The 21,208-nt window shown below is 50.5% G+C and overlaps 1 protein-coding gene across 1 annotated transcript in view; it reads left to right on the forward strand.

Annotated features, from left to right (window-relative positions):
• The window catches only part of C13H1orf94 (chromosome 13 C1orf94 homolog), a 36,398-nt gene extending 15,628 nt beyond the window's left edge, over positions 1–20,770 (forward strand). Inside the window, exons 2-7 of the mRNA XM_058552063.1 lie at positions 1,872–2,560; positions 5,464–5,724; positions 6,805–6,980; positions 11,432–11,509; positions 15,114–15,310; positions 20,695–20,770. Coding sequence (XP_058408046.1) covers positions 1,872–2,560; positions 5,464–5,724; positions 6,805–6,980; positions 11,432–11,509; positions 15,114–15,310; positions 20,695–20,770 — 1,477 coding nt within the window. The remainder of the gene's footprint in view (positions 1–1,871; positions 2,561–5,463; positions 5,725–6,804; positions 6,981–11,431; positions 11,510–15,113; positions 15,311–20,694) is intronic.
• Positions 20,771–21,208: the final 438 nt, after the last annotated feature.

The following is a 21,208-nucleotide window of genomic DNA, read 5'->3' on the forward strand; positions in this document are numbered from 1 at the left end:
ACCCATGGGGTGGGTGCGACTAGTGTCATACCCATGTTACAGGGGAGGTCCCTGATGTTCCAGGGTGGGACATGAAATAAGCAGTGGTGCCCGATTCTGCTCCAGGTCTGTTTGGCTGGAATCTGCTTTTTCCTGCCACTGCTCCCTGCCTCCAAACCTGTGAGGCTACATGTGGGGTTGGTGTTCAGGAGGCACGGCTGTCTCGGTTGTTAGAATAATGACATGCTCCCATATCCTTAGGTCTTTTCCATGCTTCCCAAGGGCCCTGGCCACCCGGCTTCCTTTCCAGGATCCCCTGGGCCTCATCAGGACTCAGTAACTAAGGGGTTAATGCCCAGCACAGCAGGAAGCCTCTGGGGCTGTAGCCTGTGCCCATTCTGATTGGTTGTCAAATGCACTGACTGTTTCCCTGGTTCCATGTGTGGTGACAGGCGAATCATTGTGTGCCTGCATGTGTGTGTGCATCAAACACGTGTGAGTGTGTGTGTGTATTTGTGTGCACGTGTGAGTGTGCAAGTGCTCATACACAAAGAGCATCACGAGGCAGGCGCATCCTTGCTGGAACGTTCTCTAGTCACTGTTTGCCAGACTCCCTGGGCTCTCGGAATGGCTTGTCAGAACAGGAACATGTGCCGGGCCTCCCCAACTGCAAAGCTCCACTCATAGGGTGCTTTAATTTTCCTCTCTGACTCTTCTTCATCATCTTCACCACCTTCTCCCAGGGCCAGAGCACAGAACACTAACAGAATGCTCTGTGTAGACCCCTCATCCGCCCTTCACAGGAGCCCATTGAGTAGAAGTAGCAGGTGGTTCTAAATTGGGTAGCCATGGTCCTCCTGGGAGTGCCAGGGAGGAAGGTGCCCCTTTGCCAAGGATGCTGGTGAGGCAGTCTGATCTACAAACCAAGCCAGCAGGATTACCATCCTCTCCCGCACCTGGAAAGTGCCAGCAACCAGGAGCCTAGAGTCCATGGGACCATCGGACCCATAAGGCTAGTGCTGGCCATCAAGGGTCCAGCTGGGGATGCAGGTAGAGGCCAGTGTTTAGATACAAGGAGATGTTTGTAAATCTATGCAGGGACCAACCAACTACTGGTGCTCCCAGGAAGTGAGGCTCAGTCCAGAGGCTACAGTCTGGTCAGAGGATCAGCCAGCCAGGGTAGACGTGGGTATCCACAGGGCCACAGTGTGGAATCCAGGATCCAGGCCCCAGCCAGGCTGACGTTGGTGTAGACATACCAGCTGACACTTGTGTCATCCTTACTCTGTGCCAGACACTGTCTGAAGTGCTTTGCATGTCTGTGATATTCCTGTTAACCAGAGGAGGAGGCGGGGGTACCGAGACGCTGAGCCACGGGCCCAGGGTCACACAGCTGGGAAGTGACGGAGCCCGAGTGTGAGCTCCAGCTGTCCCCTCTCCCACTCCACAGTCCCTTCTCTCACTCTGCCATTTGCAGTGAGTCTGGGGCTGCCCAGGGCTCAGCCTCAGCGCTCTGGACTCCAAGCTCCGAGCTGATGGCTCACTCCTGACCCCTTTGCTGCTGGTCTTTTATTGCTTCAGGTTTTGGACACTACGGATAGGGAAGGATGGATTGAAATTAAGGCTCAGTGTACTCAGCAAGACGTAGTATCAGGAGAGGACCCAGGTGTCCCAATTCCCAGAACCGTGCTCTTGGTACTGTGCCCTCTGGCGTGGTGTAGAAACCTCTTGAGAGTCCACTGCTGGTTCATTCTCTTTCCTGAGAAAGCGATAGATTTCTCTTACCTGGAAACACATTTCTCCACCCTCTTTCCCTGGGGCCTGTGCCATCCTGCAGAGCCACCCCTAGTGAGCTGGCACTAAAGCCATCTGTCTTTCTAACCTATTTGCAGAGCTCTGGAGCTCAGCAGTGGCAAAGATGAGATCTCCCTGTTGGTGGAGCAGGAGTTCCTGAGCCTGACCAAAGAGCACCTCATCCTGGTCACAGAGGACTCTGGGGAGCTGGAGGTAGCCGGCAGCTCTCCCGAGGGGCCTAGACAGCCAGCTCCCTGCCTTCTTGTGCCTCCTCTGGTGGCAGGCAACAGTGAGTGCCCAGGAGCTGCCATCATTGCTGATGACAAGCTTCTGGAGCCGAAGCTGGCCGTGTCCGTTATCGGCAGCCGGCAGGACTGCGATTCTGCCATGTCTATGGTCAAGGGCATCCTGCGTGCTGCCAAGGTCAAGAGTGCCAAAGGGACAGAGGATGGGGGCCACAGCCTGGGTGCCTCCAACTCAGAGATCAGCAAGCTCCTGGCCCAGTTCCCACTGAGGTCCACAGAAGCTTCCAAGGCCCCCGACAACAAGATGGTGCTGGAGGAGACCAAGGTCATCAAGGACTTCCTGCAGAACAGCATGTTCAGTGGCCCTGGACCCGGGGAGCCCGCGGGGCTGGGTCCATTTCTGCTGCTGCCACCCTCGCCTCCTCCCGTGCCTCCCGACAAGCTCCCCGAGCTCCCTGCTCAGAAGAGGCAGCTCCCAGTGTTTGCCAAGATCTGCTCCAAGCCCGAGGCTGACTCCCCCATGGAGGGGCACCGCTTGATGGGTGAGTGGGGCTGGGAGCAGGGCTACCAAGTGAGACTGCAGGGAGGAGAAACTTAACAGAAAGCCATCAGCTGCATGCAGCATCATTGTTCAGAGGAGGACAAGGTGGCCTCTCTGGTGGGTGCAGCCCCCAGGTACAGGCTGTTTTCAGCACCCACAGGCCTCCTCTGCTGGATGCCCATGTATGGGGCATAGCTTGTGCAAGCAAACCTGGCAGCCCTGATCCCATGTGCTTTGAGAAGAGAGATAGGCATATTTGGTATTCGGCTTGTTTTTTGAATCCACCAGGTATCCAGAGTACGTTGAAGGAAGCATTTACCCCAGCTGAGTCCAGTTTCACCCTGGACTTTAAGCTGGATAGGAGAGAAATTTGATTGGCACCTAGGGTCGTCTGGCTTCCAATGGAGGCACCTGTTCTGACTATGAGGCCTGGTCCCCACTCTGGGGCAGAGGACTGAACATGTAAACTCTCCAGGTGCCATTTAGACTGTTGGCCCTGGGATTTGTCCCCTGGGACTCCAGGGCCTTAGAATAAAAGTGCATTTCCATCCCCTAATTGAGGGGTTCACATCCTTCCCAGGAAATCCAGCCATCTCCCACATTTCCCCCACCCACTCCCAGGTTCTGCATTTTGTGCCTCTTCTGATCCAGCCACTCAGACTGATGGTTCCAAGAAGGCAGACTGATGGCAGTGGCATTTGCCTACAGTCAGCAGTCACTAGGAGAGTAGATCATACTCATGCCAACCAAAAGAAAAATTCCCCCCAGGCTGTAAGCATAGATGAACAACTGAGAGATGCCTATATCAGGAGGCCCCAAATCCATCCACCTAAGAAAATAGGGTCACCCTAGAGAATATTCTGTGTTCTGGAGCATTGTAGGAAGGCCAAGGAATCAGAGCTGTGGATAGCAAGCTAAACTCTGGGTCTTGGGCAGGCCCCTAGGAGCCAGAGGACTCTTTGGGGACGATGGACTGTATGTGTGAGAATCCTGAGCCCTCCTGGGAGAGAGGGGACTTTCCTCCCATCTCTTTCCTTCTCCAGGAGGGATGCCTGGATGTCTCTCTCAGGTGGGGTTGCTGGGTTGGGGACAGTCCTGTCCCACCCACCCTCCCCACCATTTGTGCGTGTCTATGTGTACAAGTGTGTCGACAAAGATGAGTCAAAGGTAGCTTTGCAGGTGTGAGTGTATTTGTTAAAGAAAATGTGTATGTGAGTGTGTCTGAGCGTCTGACTGTCTTGTGTGTGTAGTTGTGTACATGTGAGTAAGTCAAAGGAACGACAGGCAGGAATGTGTCTGTGTTGTGTACACAGATGTCGGAAGAGGGAGCTTCAAGGTGAATGAGCGGCAAGCATCTTTAAGGCAACTAGAGGTGTGGGAGAGACTGCAGGTGTGTGGTCTCTGGGGAGATGCTATTATTAGTGGGTACTGTTATTTCAGCGCACTGGCTGGAGGCTAAACGAGGCAACCAGAGAAACTCTTGGAAGAGACTCTAGGGACATGTTTTGCTAAAAATGTCATTTTCTCCTAAATTGGCTCAGGCTAGAGCAGCTCTTCCCTTTGCTGAGATTGATCTAAGAGGACAGGCCCAGTCCTGTCCAGACTCAGCCACAGGTCCACTGGGCTGGGAGGCAAGAGCTGGTGGGATCAGATCCGCTCCCAAAAGATAGCACTGGGCACAGGTCCTCTGATCTGGCTGCCACCGGAATGTTCCAAGGAGCCTGCTATGTGTCCAGCACCATTTCTCAGCTAGGCTCCATGGAGACCAAGACCTCCAGGTCAGGGAAGGAGTGAAGGGCGCTGAGAGGGCAAGGTCCTCTTCCCTGCTTCAACCAAGCAATGTCTTAAAAACATACACACATGTATATATAATTCCCCTCCCATACTTAATTTTGTTTGAAGGAAGAGTTCCATTGCTGAAAAGGAAATACAGGTGAAGACCACAGCTGTGGAGGGTCCCATGACCGTCCAGACAGTGTATTCACACTGGGAACGCTGGGTCTATTTGGAGAGAGTCCTGAGCCTGGGACTCACCACATCCAGTGACTCACTAAGTCTCTCTGATGCCTTTGCCCACAGTCAGCCAGGCCTGTCGGGCCTCCTCCCCTGTACCCCTGGATGTAAGTCCTTGCTGAAGGCCCACTTCCTCCTGGAAGCCCTCTCACCCTCTCGGGTTGGAAGCTGTCTCAGCCATCATCTTCTCCCACTGTGTCTCCCTATCACCTTAAGGTCCCCATCTGCCTTGTCCAAGAGCTATTTCTGGGTCTGTCTCTCTCTCCCTCCTTGTGGTGAGCTCCTGCAGGGCCGAGGCTGGCTCTGACTCATCGCAGTGTCCCCAGCACTCAGGTCAGGGCCTGGTGCTGACAAGTGAGCTGAATCACTTGTGAGCAATGAAGCAGGAATAGAGTCCATGATGAGGGAGCAGACTGCGGCTCAGACTGCGTGTTCTGTAGGGATGTGTGTCTCCCCCCATAAGTCGAGTGCTCCCTGAGGACAAGAACTGTGTCTAAGTCAGCTTTATATCCTGAGCCTGGCTCTACAGAGGGTTGGAAGGAAGGAAAAAAGGAGGGAGGGAGGAAAGGAAAAGGTAGGAAGGAAGGAAAGGAGGGAGGGAAGGAGAAGGGGAGGAAGGGAGGGAGGAAGGAAGGAGGGAAGGGAGGAAGATAAGACTGGATGGATGGATGCATGCATGTGAGCATGAGAGGGGAAGACCAGAATGGACACTGGTCAGTGAAGGCTCCAGGAAGGAGATTGGGATTGGATCTGGCTGGAGAGAGACCCTAGAGTGGCCTGAGCTTCAGGTGTGTCCTATGAAGGACCCACCACTTAGATCACAAGAAGGTGTTCCCTGCATCCAACACTTGGCCTTCCAAAGCCATTGACTCAGTTTCCCTCTCACTGTAGAACGGAACTTTGGTGCCAAGGAACCGACCAAGGGTCAAGAGAGCCTCTTTCTCAGTCAGTGGCCCCAGAGCCAGAAGGACACCTGTGGTGAGGAGGGTTGCAGTGACCCAGTGGGCTCCATGTCCATAGCCCTGCCAGCCAAGAAGCCTGCATGGCCAGCCAAAAAGAACCTGCTCTATGAGTTCCTTGGGGCCACCAAGAACCCAAGCCGGCAGCTGAGGCTTCGCAGCAAAGTGGAGGTGGATGGGCTGAAGCTGAAACGTAAGCTGACCCTGCCCAGAGAAAGTCTGTAGAGGAAAGGATTTTGGAAACCCTCATGGGCCCTGGGAGTGGCTCTGCCATCAAATGGCTGTGTCATCCATGGGCAGGTCACTGTCTTTCTCTGGGTGTCAGTTTTTAAACCCATACAATGGGGGAAATGACTTTCTCCCCATGCCCTTTTTTGGGAATACAATTGCTGGAGAAATGCAGTTGGCTTTCAGGGATCATGTGGGCATTATTATTATTGGTGGTCAATTTGAATACAGCCCTAACTCAGCATATATCATATCCCCTCAAGTTGGCCAAGCCAAAAAAAGATCTATGCTTCAGATTATTCCTACGCTGAGATTGTCCATGTCTCTGCTTTCTCTCCGTTGCCCTCCTATAACTCCTTTAGGCAAACCTCCTTTCCCAAAAATGATGCCAATAAGGGGAAACTGAGACCCATCTCTAACTCTATAAGCCTACAGAACATATTGTAGAGGGACAGAAACTGAGATTCATATCCTGAAACCACTCAACCAAATCTTACTCATTCAGACTAATTTGGGGTCATACCATCCTGAATTATATAATGTTTTAAAATATTAAAAAAAAATGATTCCAATATAGATACAACAACCTGTGTAAGGTCCTCAGTGTTGCCAAGTAGATGTCCTCAGGGGGCTGCTTGAATAATTTGATAAGAATGACTTCCAATGTCATAGCAATTGTTTGTATAAAACTGGATTTTTCCAAAGCACTTGAAAGACCTTGGTTTTGTATGTAGGTGAAATACAGCCCTAACAATCTGGTTTATTGTATTCTCTTGGTAAACTCCCTCCTTTACTAGTGAATGATGGAGAGAGAAGCCCCAATCCAGACCTTCCTGGGATTTTCACGCCTTCCAAATTGGCAAGGTGTGAAGTAAGGATGTTTTCCCATAGCTGGAAATTCACCCAAACTTTGAAGAACCCTGTGGGAGTTTAAAACACCTGACCTCTGAGAACATTCATCCCGGGAGCAGTCATGGTGCTGAGGGCATCCTGGCCTCCCCCTTCCTCAGTCACTGAAATGCTCTCCCTCTCCTCTGACTCACAGTCAACCCACCTGCGACAGCGGCCGACAAGAACAACCTCAAGTACACGGGGAATGTTTTCACTCCGCGCTGTGGCACCACCTTGACCTCGGCAACCATGAACCAGCCACTCTGGCTCAACCTGAACTATCCACCTCCGCCTGTGTTCACAAATCCCTCCAACTTCCCACAGTATCAAGTGAGTGAGTGGGGCCTGGGCCTGGCTCTCCACATGGCCATCCACATGGGTCCTGGCCACAGAGGAGCTGTGGCTTGCAGGGAGCCTAATTCACAAAGAGCCTTAGACTCATTAGTTAATTTCATTGTGGCCATATCGATCAACTACTTGGTATACACACGTACACATACATATGCATGTGTATTTCTAATTTTCCTTCGTCTGAATTCCAGTTCACTCTGGGTTGTGTATTCCAGAGCTGCTTTGAGTTTTGTCCTGTTAATTATTTGGGCTCCCAAGATGGGATAATGGCCTAGTCCTTGTTTCCCACCCACCTCCTGTGACTTCCTTTATAATTGGATGACACGCATCCTGGATAACTTGGGACGGTCCCAGTTCAGGTCTTTTGTCTCAGCGTAATTGTTAATAGCATCCCCTTTCTCTCAAGTGACCTGGTGTGGATGACTAATTAAATGGCCACTTACTTAAACTACATCCAAGCTGTCTTAGCTTGTACCAGCTAAGGTGACTTGGTAACATTCTTGGTCTTGGCTTCATAGCTAAAAGGGAATTAGTGGCCAGACCCAAAGGGATGGTGAAACACTTGTTGGGAATTTTACTCACGGAACTTATTTATGCAGGGAAAATGTAGTTTCTTTAGTTAGTCTATTTAACTTAATCTCCCTTAAGAGCTGCCACCCACTGGGTAGACGGAGGGAAAAATCAAATAAATGTCCACTCTGGTTTAAACCGTCATCCAATCCAATAGCTTAAATAGTCCCTTTAGGTAGCGCTCCAGCTCTCCAGGAAAGATGCTCATGCCTAAGATTTCTCGGCTTCCTGTTCCCCTCCCTGGCTCCTCTCCAGAATGGCGTTCAGGTGTATGAGGAAGGGCAGGATTGCACAGTAGTTTGTGGGGCCAGGTCCTTGGGAATCTGCTGTCCCAGCCTGGCCCAGCACAGCCTGAAGAGAGCAAATATGAAGGAAATCCGCCTGAAAATCGTCTTGTCCTGTCTCTGTGCCCTTCCCCTCCCTCCGCTCTTACAGGTCCCCATGTCATTTCCTCCTTTACGACAGAGCAGCAAGGCTTCCAGCTTAGATCTTCTCTAGTCCATATAAGCCCTTTCTGAGTTGGTCCCCCAGACTTAGCCCCTGAGTCTAAAACAGGAGCTAAAGGAGTTTAGCAATGTCTCTCTTTTTCTCTCCAAAGTTTTGTTTTCAAGCCATTTTTTTTTGTTTGCTAAAGAGAAGAAATGCCCACCCTCCCCTCACGAGGGACAGAAAGCCTCACGCCCACCTTTGAAGTGAGAGGTTGTCATGAAGTGTAATCTGAGGGGAGATCCAAGGGCCTCAGCTCCGTGTGTCATGTGTGTCCTTACACAGGCCTTGAGGGAACTGCCCTGGTTGTGTACTCACTGAGTCTCCAGCTCCTTCACTGTGGCCCTCTCCCCTTGCATTTGTGTGTCTGTGCATGCACTGTTCAGCCATTGATTCACCAACCCACTGATGTATTTATTTACTCATTGATTTAAGTAATTTTCAAAACCTCCGCTTCTCACTGATGAGAGGCCGAGCATTGGCGATGTGAGGGGATCCGAAGATGACTTGGAAGCTCAGGTCAGCACAAGTCAGAGCAAATCCAAGACCAGCACCGTGCGCACCCCCACCTCTGAAAGAGGGACAAGTGCACGCTTTTATGTGGTGTAGACCGAGTCACTCTGAAATGCACTCACAGGGCTCACGGTGTAAAGCTAACCCACAGTGGTTTGCTTCATAAAGAGAGACTAATGTCTCTCTGCTGTGTGAACTCCCTCCGACTTGACTCTTGGGAGTGGGTGAGATTTGGACATATGTTTTGAGCATGAAGGTCCTTCGTCCTCAGAGATGCCCGCGTTTGCATCGGCAGGGCTGACTCTGAGGTTCCCCAGGCCTCTGGGCAGAAGTAGTGGAGGGCCCTGGCTGGTAGGGTCCCCTGGGTGCTATGGGGCAATGTAGGCCTGAATGGGCCCAGCTGAAGTCAGCTGTCGAAGTTGACCCTCCCGGGCAGTAGTGAAAGACGGCGTAATTTACCTTCTCCCAGCTTCTCATGATCTTATGCCATCCAGCTTCAGGACGGCTGATCGAGGGACCAGATATAATAAAAAGAAGGCAGGTTTTGGAATTGGCTGAGACGGGTTTGAAGGAATTCAGCTGCTTCTAAGCTGTGTGGCCTTGTGCAAGTTACCTAAATGCTCTGAGCCCTGGTTTCCTCACTTGTGAAATGGACTCATAGTAATTACAGCAGCAGCAGCGTGTACCCGACTCGGTTGTAAGGTTAATTGAGTCCACGGATGAGAAAGGACTTTGTAAAAGCTAAAGTATGATACAGACCTTGGTTTTTATTACTATTCAGCCCTGTTCTTCCTAGGAAACAGGGTCAAGTTGTTCCACAGACCTTGAGGAGACTGAGAGGAGAAATGAGGAACAGTCTATCCTAGTCTCTTTTTCTGCTTGGCGTTAGGAATAAAGATGAGACCCCAAGTCCTCAGCACCGAGGGGCTTTGGAGGCTCTTGGGATGCTTGGCATAAAGGAACTCTGCTCCCGATTAAGGAGGGAGGGTACATGGGAAGGGGCTGTGGCCTCAAGCAAAGAGGAATGAATGTTTATTTACCCCGGCTTGTGATTTTACAGCATTGCAATTCAAATAACTAGAAATATTCTTAAAGTCATATGGTGTTGCTCATACTGATGAATATGGCACTGTCTCCTGAAAATCCATCCCAGGATGGAGCAGAGATGGGCAGCTGTTTGTCTTCCACAGATCCTAGGGGTAGCCTAGCCTGGGTGGGCTGGGAAGATGGTGGCCTGGGGGAGTTGGCTGTGAAAAGCAGAGCTGAGTGCTAATGGGGAGGGAGTGAGACAGAGGAGGGACACTTAGTACCTGGCCTTGGCACTCATTGTGGGCTGGGAACAGGCAGGGCAGCCCCATCCGTCTGACTTCTCTGTCCAGGTTCAGGCCACGGCTGGGGTTGCAGGGACCAGGCAGTGGCTGTGGTGGTGAGTGGGGCTGCCCCAGGGTGCAGGGCTTGGAGAGAAGCGGAGCAGGCACCTGGTGTCAGGTGAAGGGGTTGGTGGAAGTGAGAGGAGCCTGACCACGGTCAAGTGTCAGGTGTGTGGGAGCAGAGAGAGAAGAGGGGCTCTGAGAGGCTGTGCACTCTCGGCGACCTGGAAGATGGGGCGCTAGGAGAGCTAGGAGACTTTCCCCTAGACCCCATATAAGGACTTCCAGAGCCTTTTGTGAGGAGCCCATGGGCTCTGAGGAAGTCATCAGGGGCTCAGCGTCAGCCATCAACACTTTGATAATGGGCGCAAGCTGAGCCCAGAATGGAGGCAGCATCTCAGGGTGCAGAATCTTCTGGAAAGACATACTGGTCGGAGGGGTGCTTTGAGCTTTGAGCTGCATCTTAGGAGATAATTCTGAATTGGCAGGTAGAGGCAGTCTGAGACTGGAGGGCTCATGGGCTGACCCCACCCACAGCAGCAGTTCCGCTGTGTGTGTTTGTGTGCGTGCATGTGTGTGTGTGTCTGCGCTCACATGCACGCGCACATGGGCACCCAAGACCACCCTGGACAGAACTGTGAAGAAAGTTTCTACTTCCCATTTGGCTGAGCTGCCAGAGAGCCTCTTGAAGTGTGAAGGCGGGGCACTGAGAGATGCTAAGAATACATAACATTTACAGAATCCTTACTATGTGCTAGGCACTGTTCTAAGCCCTTTAGATGCATTCACTCATTTATCTTCACACCAGTCCTCATCGTAAGGTACAGACACAGATGTATGCATGGGCAAAGAGACACAGAGCAGCAGATACCCAAACTAATACACCTGGGTTCACAGATGCACGTTTGTACACAGAAACACACAGCTGCAGACACAAATGGAAGCACATGTGCAGATGTGCTTAGATAAACATGGATGCAAACTAACATACACATACACACAGACGTACATGGACACCTCATGTCATGGGGCAGGAAGGGGGTTTGGGAAAAGGCACTTAGACAAGGGGAGTAGACAACAACAAAGATAATTTGGCTACCTGCACAGGCTTTGCAGGCTTGAACACACATAATTTTATAGACAAGGGAAAAGAGGCTCAGAGAGGAGAAGTGACTTGCCCAAGGTCACACAGCCACTAAAGGACAGATCTGGGATTCAAGAGGCAGTCAGGCTCCTGAAGCTCTTAAATACTCACCAAAAAGACTGTGAATCCTGCTAAGCAGGGGCTTCCCGTGTAGTGTGAGTTGCACTTGCTCGGCCTGATTCCAGCTGGACCAGGCAGCTAGTGGGTCTGGCCAGCAGTGTGGTGGGATGGACTCAGCCATGTCTGGGGATCCAGGCACGTGAGCCGGAAGCTCAATGGAGGGGCTGCTACTCTCTGGCAGGGAGCCCTTTGCCCCCTGGCACTGAGCCTCTGCCTTCTCTCCCCAGGGCCTGTACCCGCAGCAGGCGGCCAGGATGCCCTTTCAGCAGGCCCAGCACCCCCCGCTGGGGTGTTACTCCCGACAGGTGAGTAATGACCTCCCCCCGTCCCGGCTCCACGACGGCCTTCAGGTCAGAAAGATGTCTGCTCCCTTATCCTTGTCTGTCTGGTCACCAGCCATACATTCTGGCCCTCCCCTGGCCCCAGAGAACAGAGACAAATGCCAACATGTGTGTGGAGACACAAACCAGGGTCCCTATGTGATCATCACAGCTGCACTACAGAGCCCCTGCTGTGAACCAGGCCCACTCTAAGGGCCTGACCTGCATGAACTCATTTCACCTTCACAACCACCCTATGAAGTAGCTTACAGATGAGCAAACCGAGGCACAGAGAGGTTAAATACCTTGCCCAAGGTCGTAAAGTCAACATATAAGTTAGCTTTTGCACTGACAACAGATAGCTTCAATATCTCGGAGCCTTTCAACCATAGATATTTATTTTTCACTCGTGGGTCTACGGTTGGCTGAGCTGGGCTAGGATTGGGTTCAAGTTTGTCCCGTGTGCCCTCCCTTCTGACCAGGCTGAATATACAGCTTTTGCTCCTGCCATGGTGGACAACAGGAGTGCAGGAGGGGTGAGCAGAAACACCCAATGCCTCTGAGCGCCTCAGTGTGGAGCTGGTACAAGGTTGTGTATACCCACCTCCCGTTGGCCAAAGCAGGTCACATGGCTTTGCCTACCATCAATGGGGCTGCAGATTCATATTCCTCCCATGTCATTTTGTCAGTTAAAATACAGGACACCCAGTGAAATTTAAATTTTGATAAATGATGCTAGATTTTTAGTATAAGCGTGTCCCAAACATGGCATGGAACATACCAATGCTAAAAAGTTATTTGCTGTTTCTCTGAATTTCAAACTTAACTGGATATCATGTATTTTTGTTTGCTAAATCTGGTGCCCCTCCTCCCATGGGTAGGGTGGAGGTGAATATCTACTTGACAATAACACATTGCAGAATTGGGGTTTGACCTTGGGCAGCCTGGCTTCAGGGTCCATGCTCCCAATCACCGTGGTTCACTGCCTCTTGTACACAGATACAAAAAAAATACAGTATCAGAACAAAGCAGCAGAGACAAAAATACAAATACACACAGACACAGGTAAAGATATAGTGAGATACATACCACCAACCTGCACACGTGCATGCATGAACGCAAAACACGAAGAAGCTTGTTCAGAGGAACTGAGTGTGTTGGGGCAGGGAGGGAGCTGTGAGGAAAGGAAACGGGAACCTGCAGCCTTCTCAGGCTGTTTCTGCCCCCTCACACACAGTGGGCAGACCCCACGCTCAAACTCACAGACTCCTCAGCCTCTCCTCTCTCCCCAGGGAGCCCCACCTTTTCTCTGCACCCTGCACCTCTGACCTGAAGTATGTTAGAATGTTCCAGAGGACAGAGAAGAACCCATAGGTATAGGTTATTTTATCAGCTGGGCCAGGGCCGCTTTTTCAGCAGTAGGGGCTTCGCATCCTGAGATGAAGTAGAGACGCGAGTCTGTCTCACAGAATCTCAGCCATATCTCCTCCACCCCACGAACGGTGATACTGTCCACGGAGCTCCAAAAAAAAAAAAATGCTTTTAGACAAAGTTATGTATGTGCATATATTTGAAAAAGCAGTATAGGAACATGATACAAAATAAAAACATCTTAGAGGCAATCACTGCTGCTGGTTTCTTAGGTATTCTTCCGGGGATATCTATTTATACAAACATTTTTATACAAATGTGGCATTCTGGGCGCACTGGTCTATTGTTGCTTTTGTCAGCAAAGAGTCCATCTTGGAGATGGTTCCAGAGCACTAGATGCAGCTCTATTTTATAGGTTTTATCAGTTGCGTGTAGTGAGGGGTACATTTTTGAATAAAGCTGGTATAAGCTCTAGGACCCACATCTCTTTAGTGTCAGCCTCTTCCCACGTCCGCCCGCCCACTGTGAAAACCAGGGACATTTCCTGCCACGCTGACCCACAGGTGTCTGTGCTGGGAGTGCCTCCCTGGGTCCTCTCTCTGAGCTCTTGGCTCTTTCTGACCTTTAGCTCGTCATCTTGGGGTTTTGGTGGCCCTGTCCAGCATCAGCAGATCCTATGTGTCTGTGGGGGATAAATGGGGAGGTCCGGAAGGGAAGATCTCAGGCTTCCAGAGGGAGCAAGCGCAGAGATGCCATACAGGGGCCCAGGCTGCAGGCTCAACCGGCTGGGGTTCTGACTGCAACTCAGACAGTTGAAACACTCCCAAAGCAAGTCACTTAACTTCTTCAAACCTAGTTTCCTCATCTCTGAAATAGGATGGGAATAGTAATGGTCCTACCTCACAGGGCTGTTTGGAGTTTAAAACAGAGAATCCATATGAAGGGCTTGGCACACCCTAAGCACTCAATGAGTGCTAGCCTTGGTGAATTCTGGATTAGATAAGGATGTGCAGAGTGAGAGACGGTTGTCAGGGTGCTGAATCCCTGAGCAGCTTGGACCCCAGATCCTTGCTATTAAAGAGGAAATCCAGAAGCTTCCTCCATTTTGACTGGACTCCCCTCAGCATGGGAGGATGGACATCAGCTCCATACAAGAGAGGGTTTTCTGGCGTTTGGAGCTGTCCATAGTGGAATATGGTGTTCCTGTTGTAATGAGCTCCCTATCATTTTAGGTATTCAAGCAAACACTTACTGGTCCCTTTTTTCCTCCCTCCTCTTCCTCTCTCTCTCTTTCTTGCATTCTTTCAATTAACATATGTTTATTGAGCAGCTACCATGTGCCAGCCGCTGTCTTAGGGCTGAGACATCAGTAAATAAGACCAAGGGAGTCCCTGCGTTGTCAGGGGCAAGATAGTGGGAGCCCTGGTTCTTGGTGGGAGTCTGACCCTGGTAGTCTCTGAAAGCCCACTGGTTCCTATTTTTCTCTAGGGTTTGAGCCGAATCCCACTGCTCCGTTTTGCCATTTCTCCTAGACTCACACTGTCCAATATTGTAACCACTAGCCACGTGTGGCTATTTAAATTTAAATCAATTAAAATTAAGTAAAATTTAAAATTCAGTGTCTCATTCACACTAGCCACATCTCAAGCACTCAATGGCCCAGTGTGGCTGCTGGCTCCCATACTGGGCAGTGCCGAACATTTCCTTCATCCGTCACAAGAATTTCCACTGGGCAGGGCTGTCTTGGACTTGGAATCTGTTGAGATCCTGAGGTAGAAGCCAGGGATGCGTAAATCTCAACAGCTTTTCTTGAGACAGTAAAGACTTAAAAATGAGCGAGGGGCGTCTGGGATGGTTACTGACAGAGGGAAAGGTAAGGAGACAGGAGGAGAATGGAAATAATATTTATTTGCTATGTATTATGTGCCGGTCTCTTTACTTCTATCAACAGACTCAGTCCCCATACAATAGAGATAGTGTTTGCCCATTTTACGGGTGAGGAAACTGAGGCTCAAATAAATTAAGCAACTTGCCAGTCTCACATTCAGAAGCTGAGCCCTGTGCCTTTTCCATGCCAACATGTTGCCTTCTGTGTACCCCACGGTGACTGAGGGGCACAGGGGCTGGGGTTAGGGTTAGGGTTAGGGCTGGGGAGCTATGATGTTTGGAAGCAGTGGGCTGTGCTGGACCTAGCCCCTCTCCCCTCTCTGGCCTGCAGGTGACGCCGTACAATCCTCAGCAGATGGGACAGCAGATTTTCCGCTCTTCCTACCCCCCACTGCTGAGCTACGTCCCCTTCGTCCAACCCAACTATCCGTACCCTCAGAGGACACCTCCAAAGCTATCCAACAATCCCCGAGAGCCTTCCCCCATGGCAGGAGATGGGCCGCAGTACCTCTTCCCCCCGGCATACAGGTGAGTCCTTGGCCCGCGCTGGAAGTCCAGCTTGTACCCAGAATCTGCTGGAGGGGAAGACGAGTGCGCTGGGCCTCACTGGTGCTTTCTTGGTAGGTGTGTTCCGTGGCTGTGGGAGGGGAGGGCCCTGTGCCTGTGTCTGGAGGCCGCATGGGTCCTGGACGGACCTGATGTGGAGGTGAGCAGGGTCTCCTAGGCCCATTTCGGGGCTGGGGCCCTGCAGTCTGCTTGCAGAAACGCAGCTGCACAGTCGGCAGTGGAAGGGCACCGCATCCACAGCAGGTGGCAGGTGGCGGAGCATGACGCATCTGCCTTTCCCCCTTTGCTTGGTTTACAACAGGACAGGGCCAGGTAATCTCCTTACAGCTCTCTCTCCCACTTACTGAACCCTGAGCGCCTTGCCAGGCTAATCTCCCGAACATCCCATTGACTTCCTGACAGGCCCTGCTGAAGGGCCTTCCACCGCTTATCAGGGCTGCTCACGCTTTCCCACCAAAGTACCCCAAACAGCAGACGAGAGGGCTTAGCAGCAAACAGCCAACACAAACCCCACATTTTAGCTGAAAATTCCACACAAATTTTACACGCTGGTAAATTGTATTTGTTGTTTTAATGTAACAACACGTAGCCGTTCATTTCCAGGCACCAAATGTTCAACTCGTATGGATGCTCCGAGAAGCTGGCAGTGCCATGTCGTTCCTGTGAATCCAAATCTCCCGGGCACACCATGGGGAACATGGGCCCCAGTCTGAGAAATTCAGCCTATAGGATTACAGCCAAATTCCCTGACCCGACATTGCATCCCCTCCTCCCCGCCTCCCCACCACAGACCCTCACTGTAGAGTTGACCCTGTGTCCCCAAACTCTCAGCCTTTCAGTTTCCACTGAATGTCTCCTTAGAAGGGACCAATGCTAGAAGGAGGTCTCCATAGTCAGATCTGTTTGGGAAAAGCTGTGAGAAACAAAGATAAACAGATTTCTTAACTATTGGAATTCTTAGATGGTTTAATTTCCTAGGGTGTGTGGACAGTGTTCAAGAGGGGGATCGATAGGGTTATTTGAACATGAAGCCCAAACAACCTTATTTTTCTCTTGCTTTCTTTTTTTATCTTTTCCCTTCCTCCTTGCCTCCCTCCATGCCTCTCTCCCTCCTTCTCTCCTTCTTTCCCTCCCTTCTCCCTCCCTCCCACTTTTTTCCTCCCTTTTCTTGTAGAGCATGTCATGGTGTGTTCCATCCAGCACACCCTGGAAAGCACTGCATCAATTTATGTAGTTAATATGAATTTAGCCTGTGGGTGAATAGGACATGTTTCTGCCTCCAGAGCACTAGGAGTGGGTGAGATGTGGGCACAACAATGTCAGTGCTGTGACACAGTGAAGACCGTCAAAATGGCCGGAGGGAAGGATCCCTGCCGGGTAGACAGTGAGGGGACTGCAGGGTGGGGAGGTTCCAGTGAGCAGCGATTGGAGGAGGGCGTTCCAGGCAGGAGGAATAAGGCCCAGATGGGAAGGTGCATGGCAAGCTTGAGGCCTGGGGAATAAAAGTATCTGGTTGAAGCATTAGATTTATCCCTGAAAAAGGTGGAAAATAGGATTGGAAAAGGGAGGTTGGGATTGGATTGTTAAAGGCCTCTGACTGCTGGATCCAATGCAGATTTGTGCACATTAGAGTGAATTTACGGGCTGGAGGGGAGAGAAACAGGAGGCAAGACAGGGTGGAGTCTGGAGGGGACTGGAGGGGTCTGCATGGAAGGTTCTTGCCTCCCTGGAGGTGAGAGTAGATGAGACTGCAGAGGGATCAAGACAGACTACCTGCAGGCCTGCAAACCTCTCACATTCCACGTGTGACACGGACTTAAGGGAGAAAGACTCGTTGTAGAAGCTAGAACTGGCTGCCCTTGGGAGAGAGCGTGGTCCCCAGGTCTCACAGTCAGCAGTTGGGAAGCTCTGACTGGGAGCAGTGAGAGCCCAGGGTTGAGACCTGGCCCCTGGATGCCTGCAGAGGAGCGGGGAGAGGAAAAGGGGCAAGCAGGAGACTGAGGAAGGAGCTGTCTCAGAAGTCGGAGATCCTAGGGCCAGCCAGAGACATAGTGGGAAAAGGAGCAGAGTGACGGGGAGTGGGTAGCAGTCAGCAAAGTGGAATGGTGGCCAGAGAGGTTGGGAAGACCAGGAAAGTGAGGTCGGAAAAGCAAGACAAGGGGTACAGGCCTTGGTCATTCAAAAAATATTTATTGAGCACATTCTATGTGCCTGGCACTGTTCTTGGCACTGAGGATACTGGAGTGAACAAAAAGTTTTTCCCCCTCTCATTCTGTGGGGAGAAATAGATAATAAGGAAATAAACAAGCAGCATCCATGTCAGGTGTGGGGGGTGAGCAGAGAGAATGAAGGGAAGTTTCTTGAGCTGAGATCTAAATGAAATGAGAGAATGAACCATGTATAGATATGGGAGGGGGCACTCTGGGTAGAAAGGACAGAACGTGCAAAGGCCCCCAGATGGGGATGTGGCTGGAGCATAATGAATTTGGGGGGAGAAAGGAATTAAAATCAGAGAAGTAGCCAGGGCCCTACTAGAAAGAACTGGGAGGCCTTAAGGAGTCTTCTTTGAAGAATAGTGGGAAGCCACTCAGACATTTAACCTGGTAAGGACATGCACTAGTCCTCTATTTAAAGGAGATGATGGTGGCCAAGGTATAGAGTGGACTGTGGGGTAAGAGCTGGTGCAGGGGAGCAGGAGAGGAGCCTCTGTACCTGTCTAAGCAAGAGGTGCTGGTGGTGTAGACTAGGGCAGTGACATGGGAAAGGAGGCAAGTGAAAAGAGCTGGGGTGTTTATTGTCTGGGTAGAAGTGACAGGACACAGTGATGGTTGGATGAGGAATAAGGAAAAGAGAAGAGTTGGGCATGATTCCTGCGTTTTTGACTTGAGCAACCAGATAAGTGGCAATGCCAAAACACTAAGGTGAAGATGACTAGAGCAAGGATCTGATGGTCAAGAGTTTGGTTTTGCATATGTAAAATTTGAGATGCCTGTTAGACATATGAGCGGAGCTGTTGATAGGCAGGTGGATGTACGAGTCTGGGGCTCAGGGGAGAGGTGGGGGCTGGTAACATAAATTTGGGAGTCATTAGCATATAGATGATATTTAAAGGCATGGGATGAGATGAGATCACCCAGGGAGTACGTGCACATAGAGAAGGGAAGAGGCTCAAGGACTGAGCCCTGAGCTTCCAACATGTAGAGAGGTTGGAGACATGGAGGAACCAGCGAAGGATCTAAGAGGGAACGTTAGTGAGGTGGGAGAAAAAATAGGAGTGTGGAGTGCAGGGAGCCAAGTGAAGAAAGTGTTTCCTGGAGGAGAGAGGGAGGGATCAGAGAGTGATGGAAAGAAAACCCGGGCATCGTAGGATGGAACGCAGGGAGCACTGAGCACAGTGATGGCGTTGAGGGGTTACCAGTGGTGCTGGATGGAACAAGGCCTAGAAGAGGCTGCACTGTGCGGGAAGGATATAAGGGCCTAAGTGGAGATTTTGGTCTAGAGACAAGGAGGTTCAGTGCTTCCTCTGGGTCAGGAGCAAAGGAGATCGAGAGACTAACCTAGAGACATGAGAGAGGAAGGAGCAGGTGGCCTCCAGGTTCCCAGGGAAAGAGGAGGGGCGCTCTCTATTCCATCTGCCAAGTCGATTTGAATACATCATCAGGATAACCACACAATTTATCTTCCAAACAACAATAAGTTTGAGAGTTAAAAGGAGCACAAATAATAATTACATTGGAAATACCAGTGTAGAGACTGTCTCAGGCAAACCAGGACAGTTCACCATGCTCAAGAAGCAGTTCAGGCTCCCCTCCTCCTCCTCCAGGAAGCATCCCTTGGTAACTCTAGTCCACATGGATTGCCCATCTTCCTGGCCCTCTAATGTACATCCTGTCCAGACCATGCCCTTGGCAGTTGATCTGATCAGAAGTTCTCAACCTGAAGGGCTAGATGTGTGGGGTGTGACAATCAAATATGAGGTGTGTCTTGAATAATTAACTACTGATAATTATTAAATGCTGAAGTGTGGGCTACGGCCTTTGTTTTGTAGATCAGAGTGGAATCCAGGGCATCTCTGTAACAACATCACCTTCAATCATTTCTTTTCCAATATGATTTTTGAAAGAGAACACAAGAGTTGGGGTTACCGCCCGTGTGAACTGCTTATCAGGCACCTAGCTCGTGCCAGGTCCTGGGTGGGCGCTGGGGTAAAATGGTGAAGAGCACAGACAATGTCCCTGCTCTCATGGTACTTACTTTAGTGAGAAGGGCATCAAACACGACCCAGAGCCTCCCTTGTCCACGGATGCTCACAGTCAGCGACAGATACGATCCCAGCTGAGGTGTGACAAATTAATGCCGTGGTTGGTTCCTGTTGCTTCTTCCCTCCTCCGGCTCCCCCTTGCCTGTTTCATCAATTCATGGGAGGGTGCCATGAACGTGAATGTGAACATCTTCTGTAACATGCATCTGCCCAGCCGAAAAGTGACAGAATCCCTGGATTAGACTAAATCTAGCCATTTGCTCTGCTGCAATTTGTACTGAGCTCTGTTCCCATTCATTCAAAGTATCCTGGCAGATGGGTGACCCAAAACTGCGATAGGATTCCAGCAGTGTGAGTAAATGATTCCATCTGGAGAGGTCAGGGAAGGCTTCACAGAGGAGATGGCTTTTGAACTCTCTCTCGAAGTATGAGTAGGACGGTGTCAGGGAGAAAGTGTGGAAGAGTGTGTATTTCTGCTCTTAGCAGGTGAGGCTCAGATTTTCTCGGCTCTTCCTTCCTTGAGGGTCTAGCAAAGTCCCAGGCACTCAGTGAAGTCTCAATGCTTAATTCTCGGACTAGTATTGAAATGAAGGGCCCGAGTTAGATTGGTGCTGATAAGGGGAGAAAGAGCCTTGGGGTTGTCTGGACTCCGAGATCTCACCCTGGGATGTGGCCCTGAGTTCTCTGATGTTGTAGAATTTCCTGAAGGACACACCTGGTCCTCTAAGGCAGGTAGAGAGGCCGCAGGCCCACAGGTAAGGTGCTCAGAGCCAGAGAGGCTCCCTGCTCTGTGGTCCTGGATGTGGCGAGAGTGTAAACCCTGTAGAAATAATCCCTGAGGGCTGCCAGGGGCTTCCTGACCTAAGTAAGTGGCAGAAGAAGTTCCTTATTGTCCTCCAATTGTATCATTTTAATATTTCATTTTCCCAGAGCCAAAGCTTTTTTATTATGCCAAAGCTTTTAGCCTCCAAGCCTGTCATGATCTTCACAGTCTTGACAGCCACAAAATTAATATATTATTTTTTCTAATATCTCCACTAACATTGGACATTTCATCATAATGTCTATCTTCTCTCTCTTCCAGGTTTGGCTCCACGTCTGGTGGGCCCCTGATGAACAGCCCCTACTTTTCTTCCAGTGGGAACGGCATAAATTTTTAGATCTCCTCCTCTTCTCCCTCCTCCTACCTTAGCCCTTGGATCAGGGCTAAGCGTTCTGGAATTCTGGATTCTGCAACAGCTTGGTATGAAATTTGGAAAGCCAAAGTTCCGACCAGGTCACAGACAGAAAACAGCAAGACCAGATCGATCTATTGACCAACACTCACACACACGCAGCCCCGCACACACAGCACAACTACACACACACATCCCTCATTTTGGTACTCACTTGCTCAACCACGTAGGCACCTGTATTTAACTAACGTGAGTGATTTTTGTTTTTGTTGTTGTTGGTAAAATAGAAGTAAGACACTTAATTTTAGAAAGTTTGTATTTTATGATAAAAGTATGAGCTGCTTGAACTGGAGTGTGCCTGTTTGTTTTTGTTATGTTCTGCATAATCTTCACTGCTCATTTTCCCCCATGAGACTCAGTGTT

This window comes from Diceros bicornis, chromosome 13 (assembly GCF_020826845.1).
Source record: "Diceros bicornis minor isolate mBicDic1 chromosome 13, mDicBic1.mat.cur, whole genome shotgun sequence".
NCBI lineage: Eukaryota > Metazoa > Chordata > Mammalia > Perissodactyla > Rhinocerotidae > Diceros > Diceros bicornis.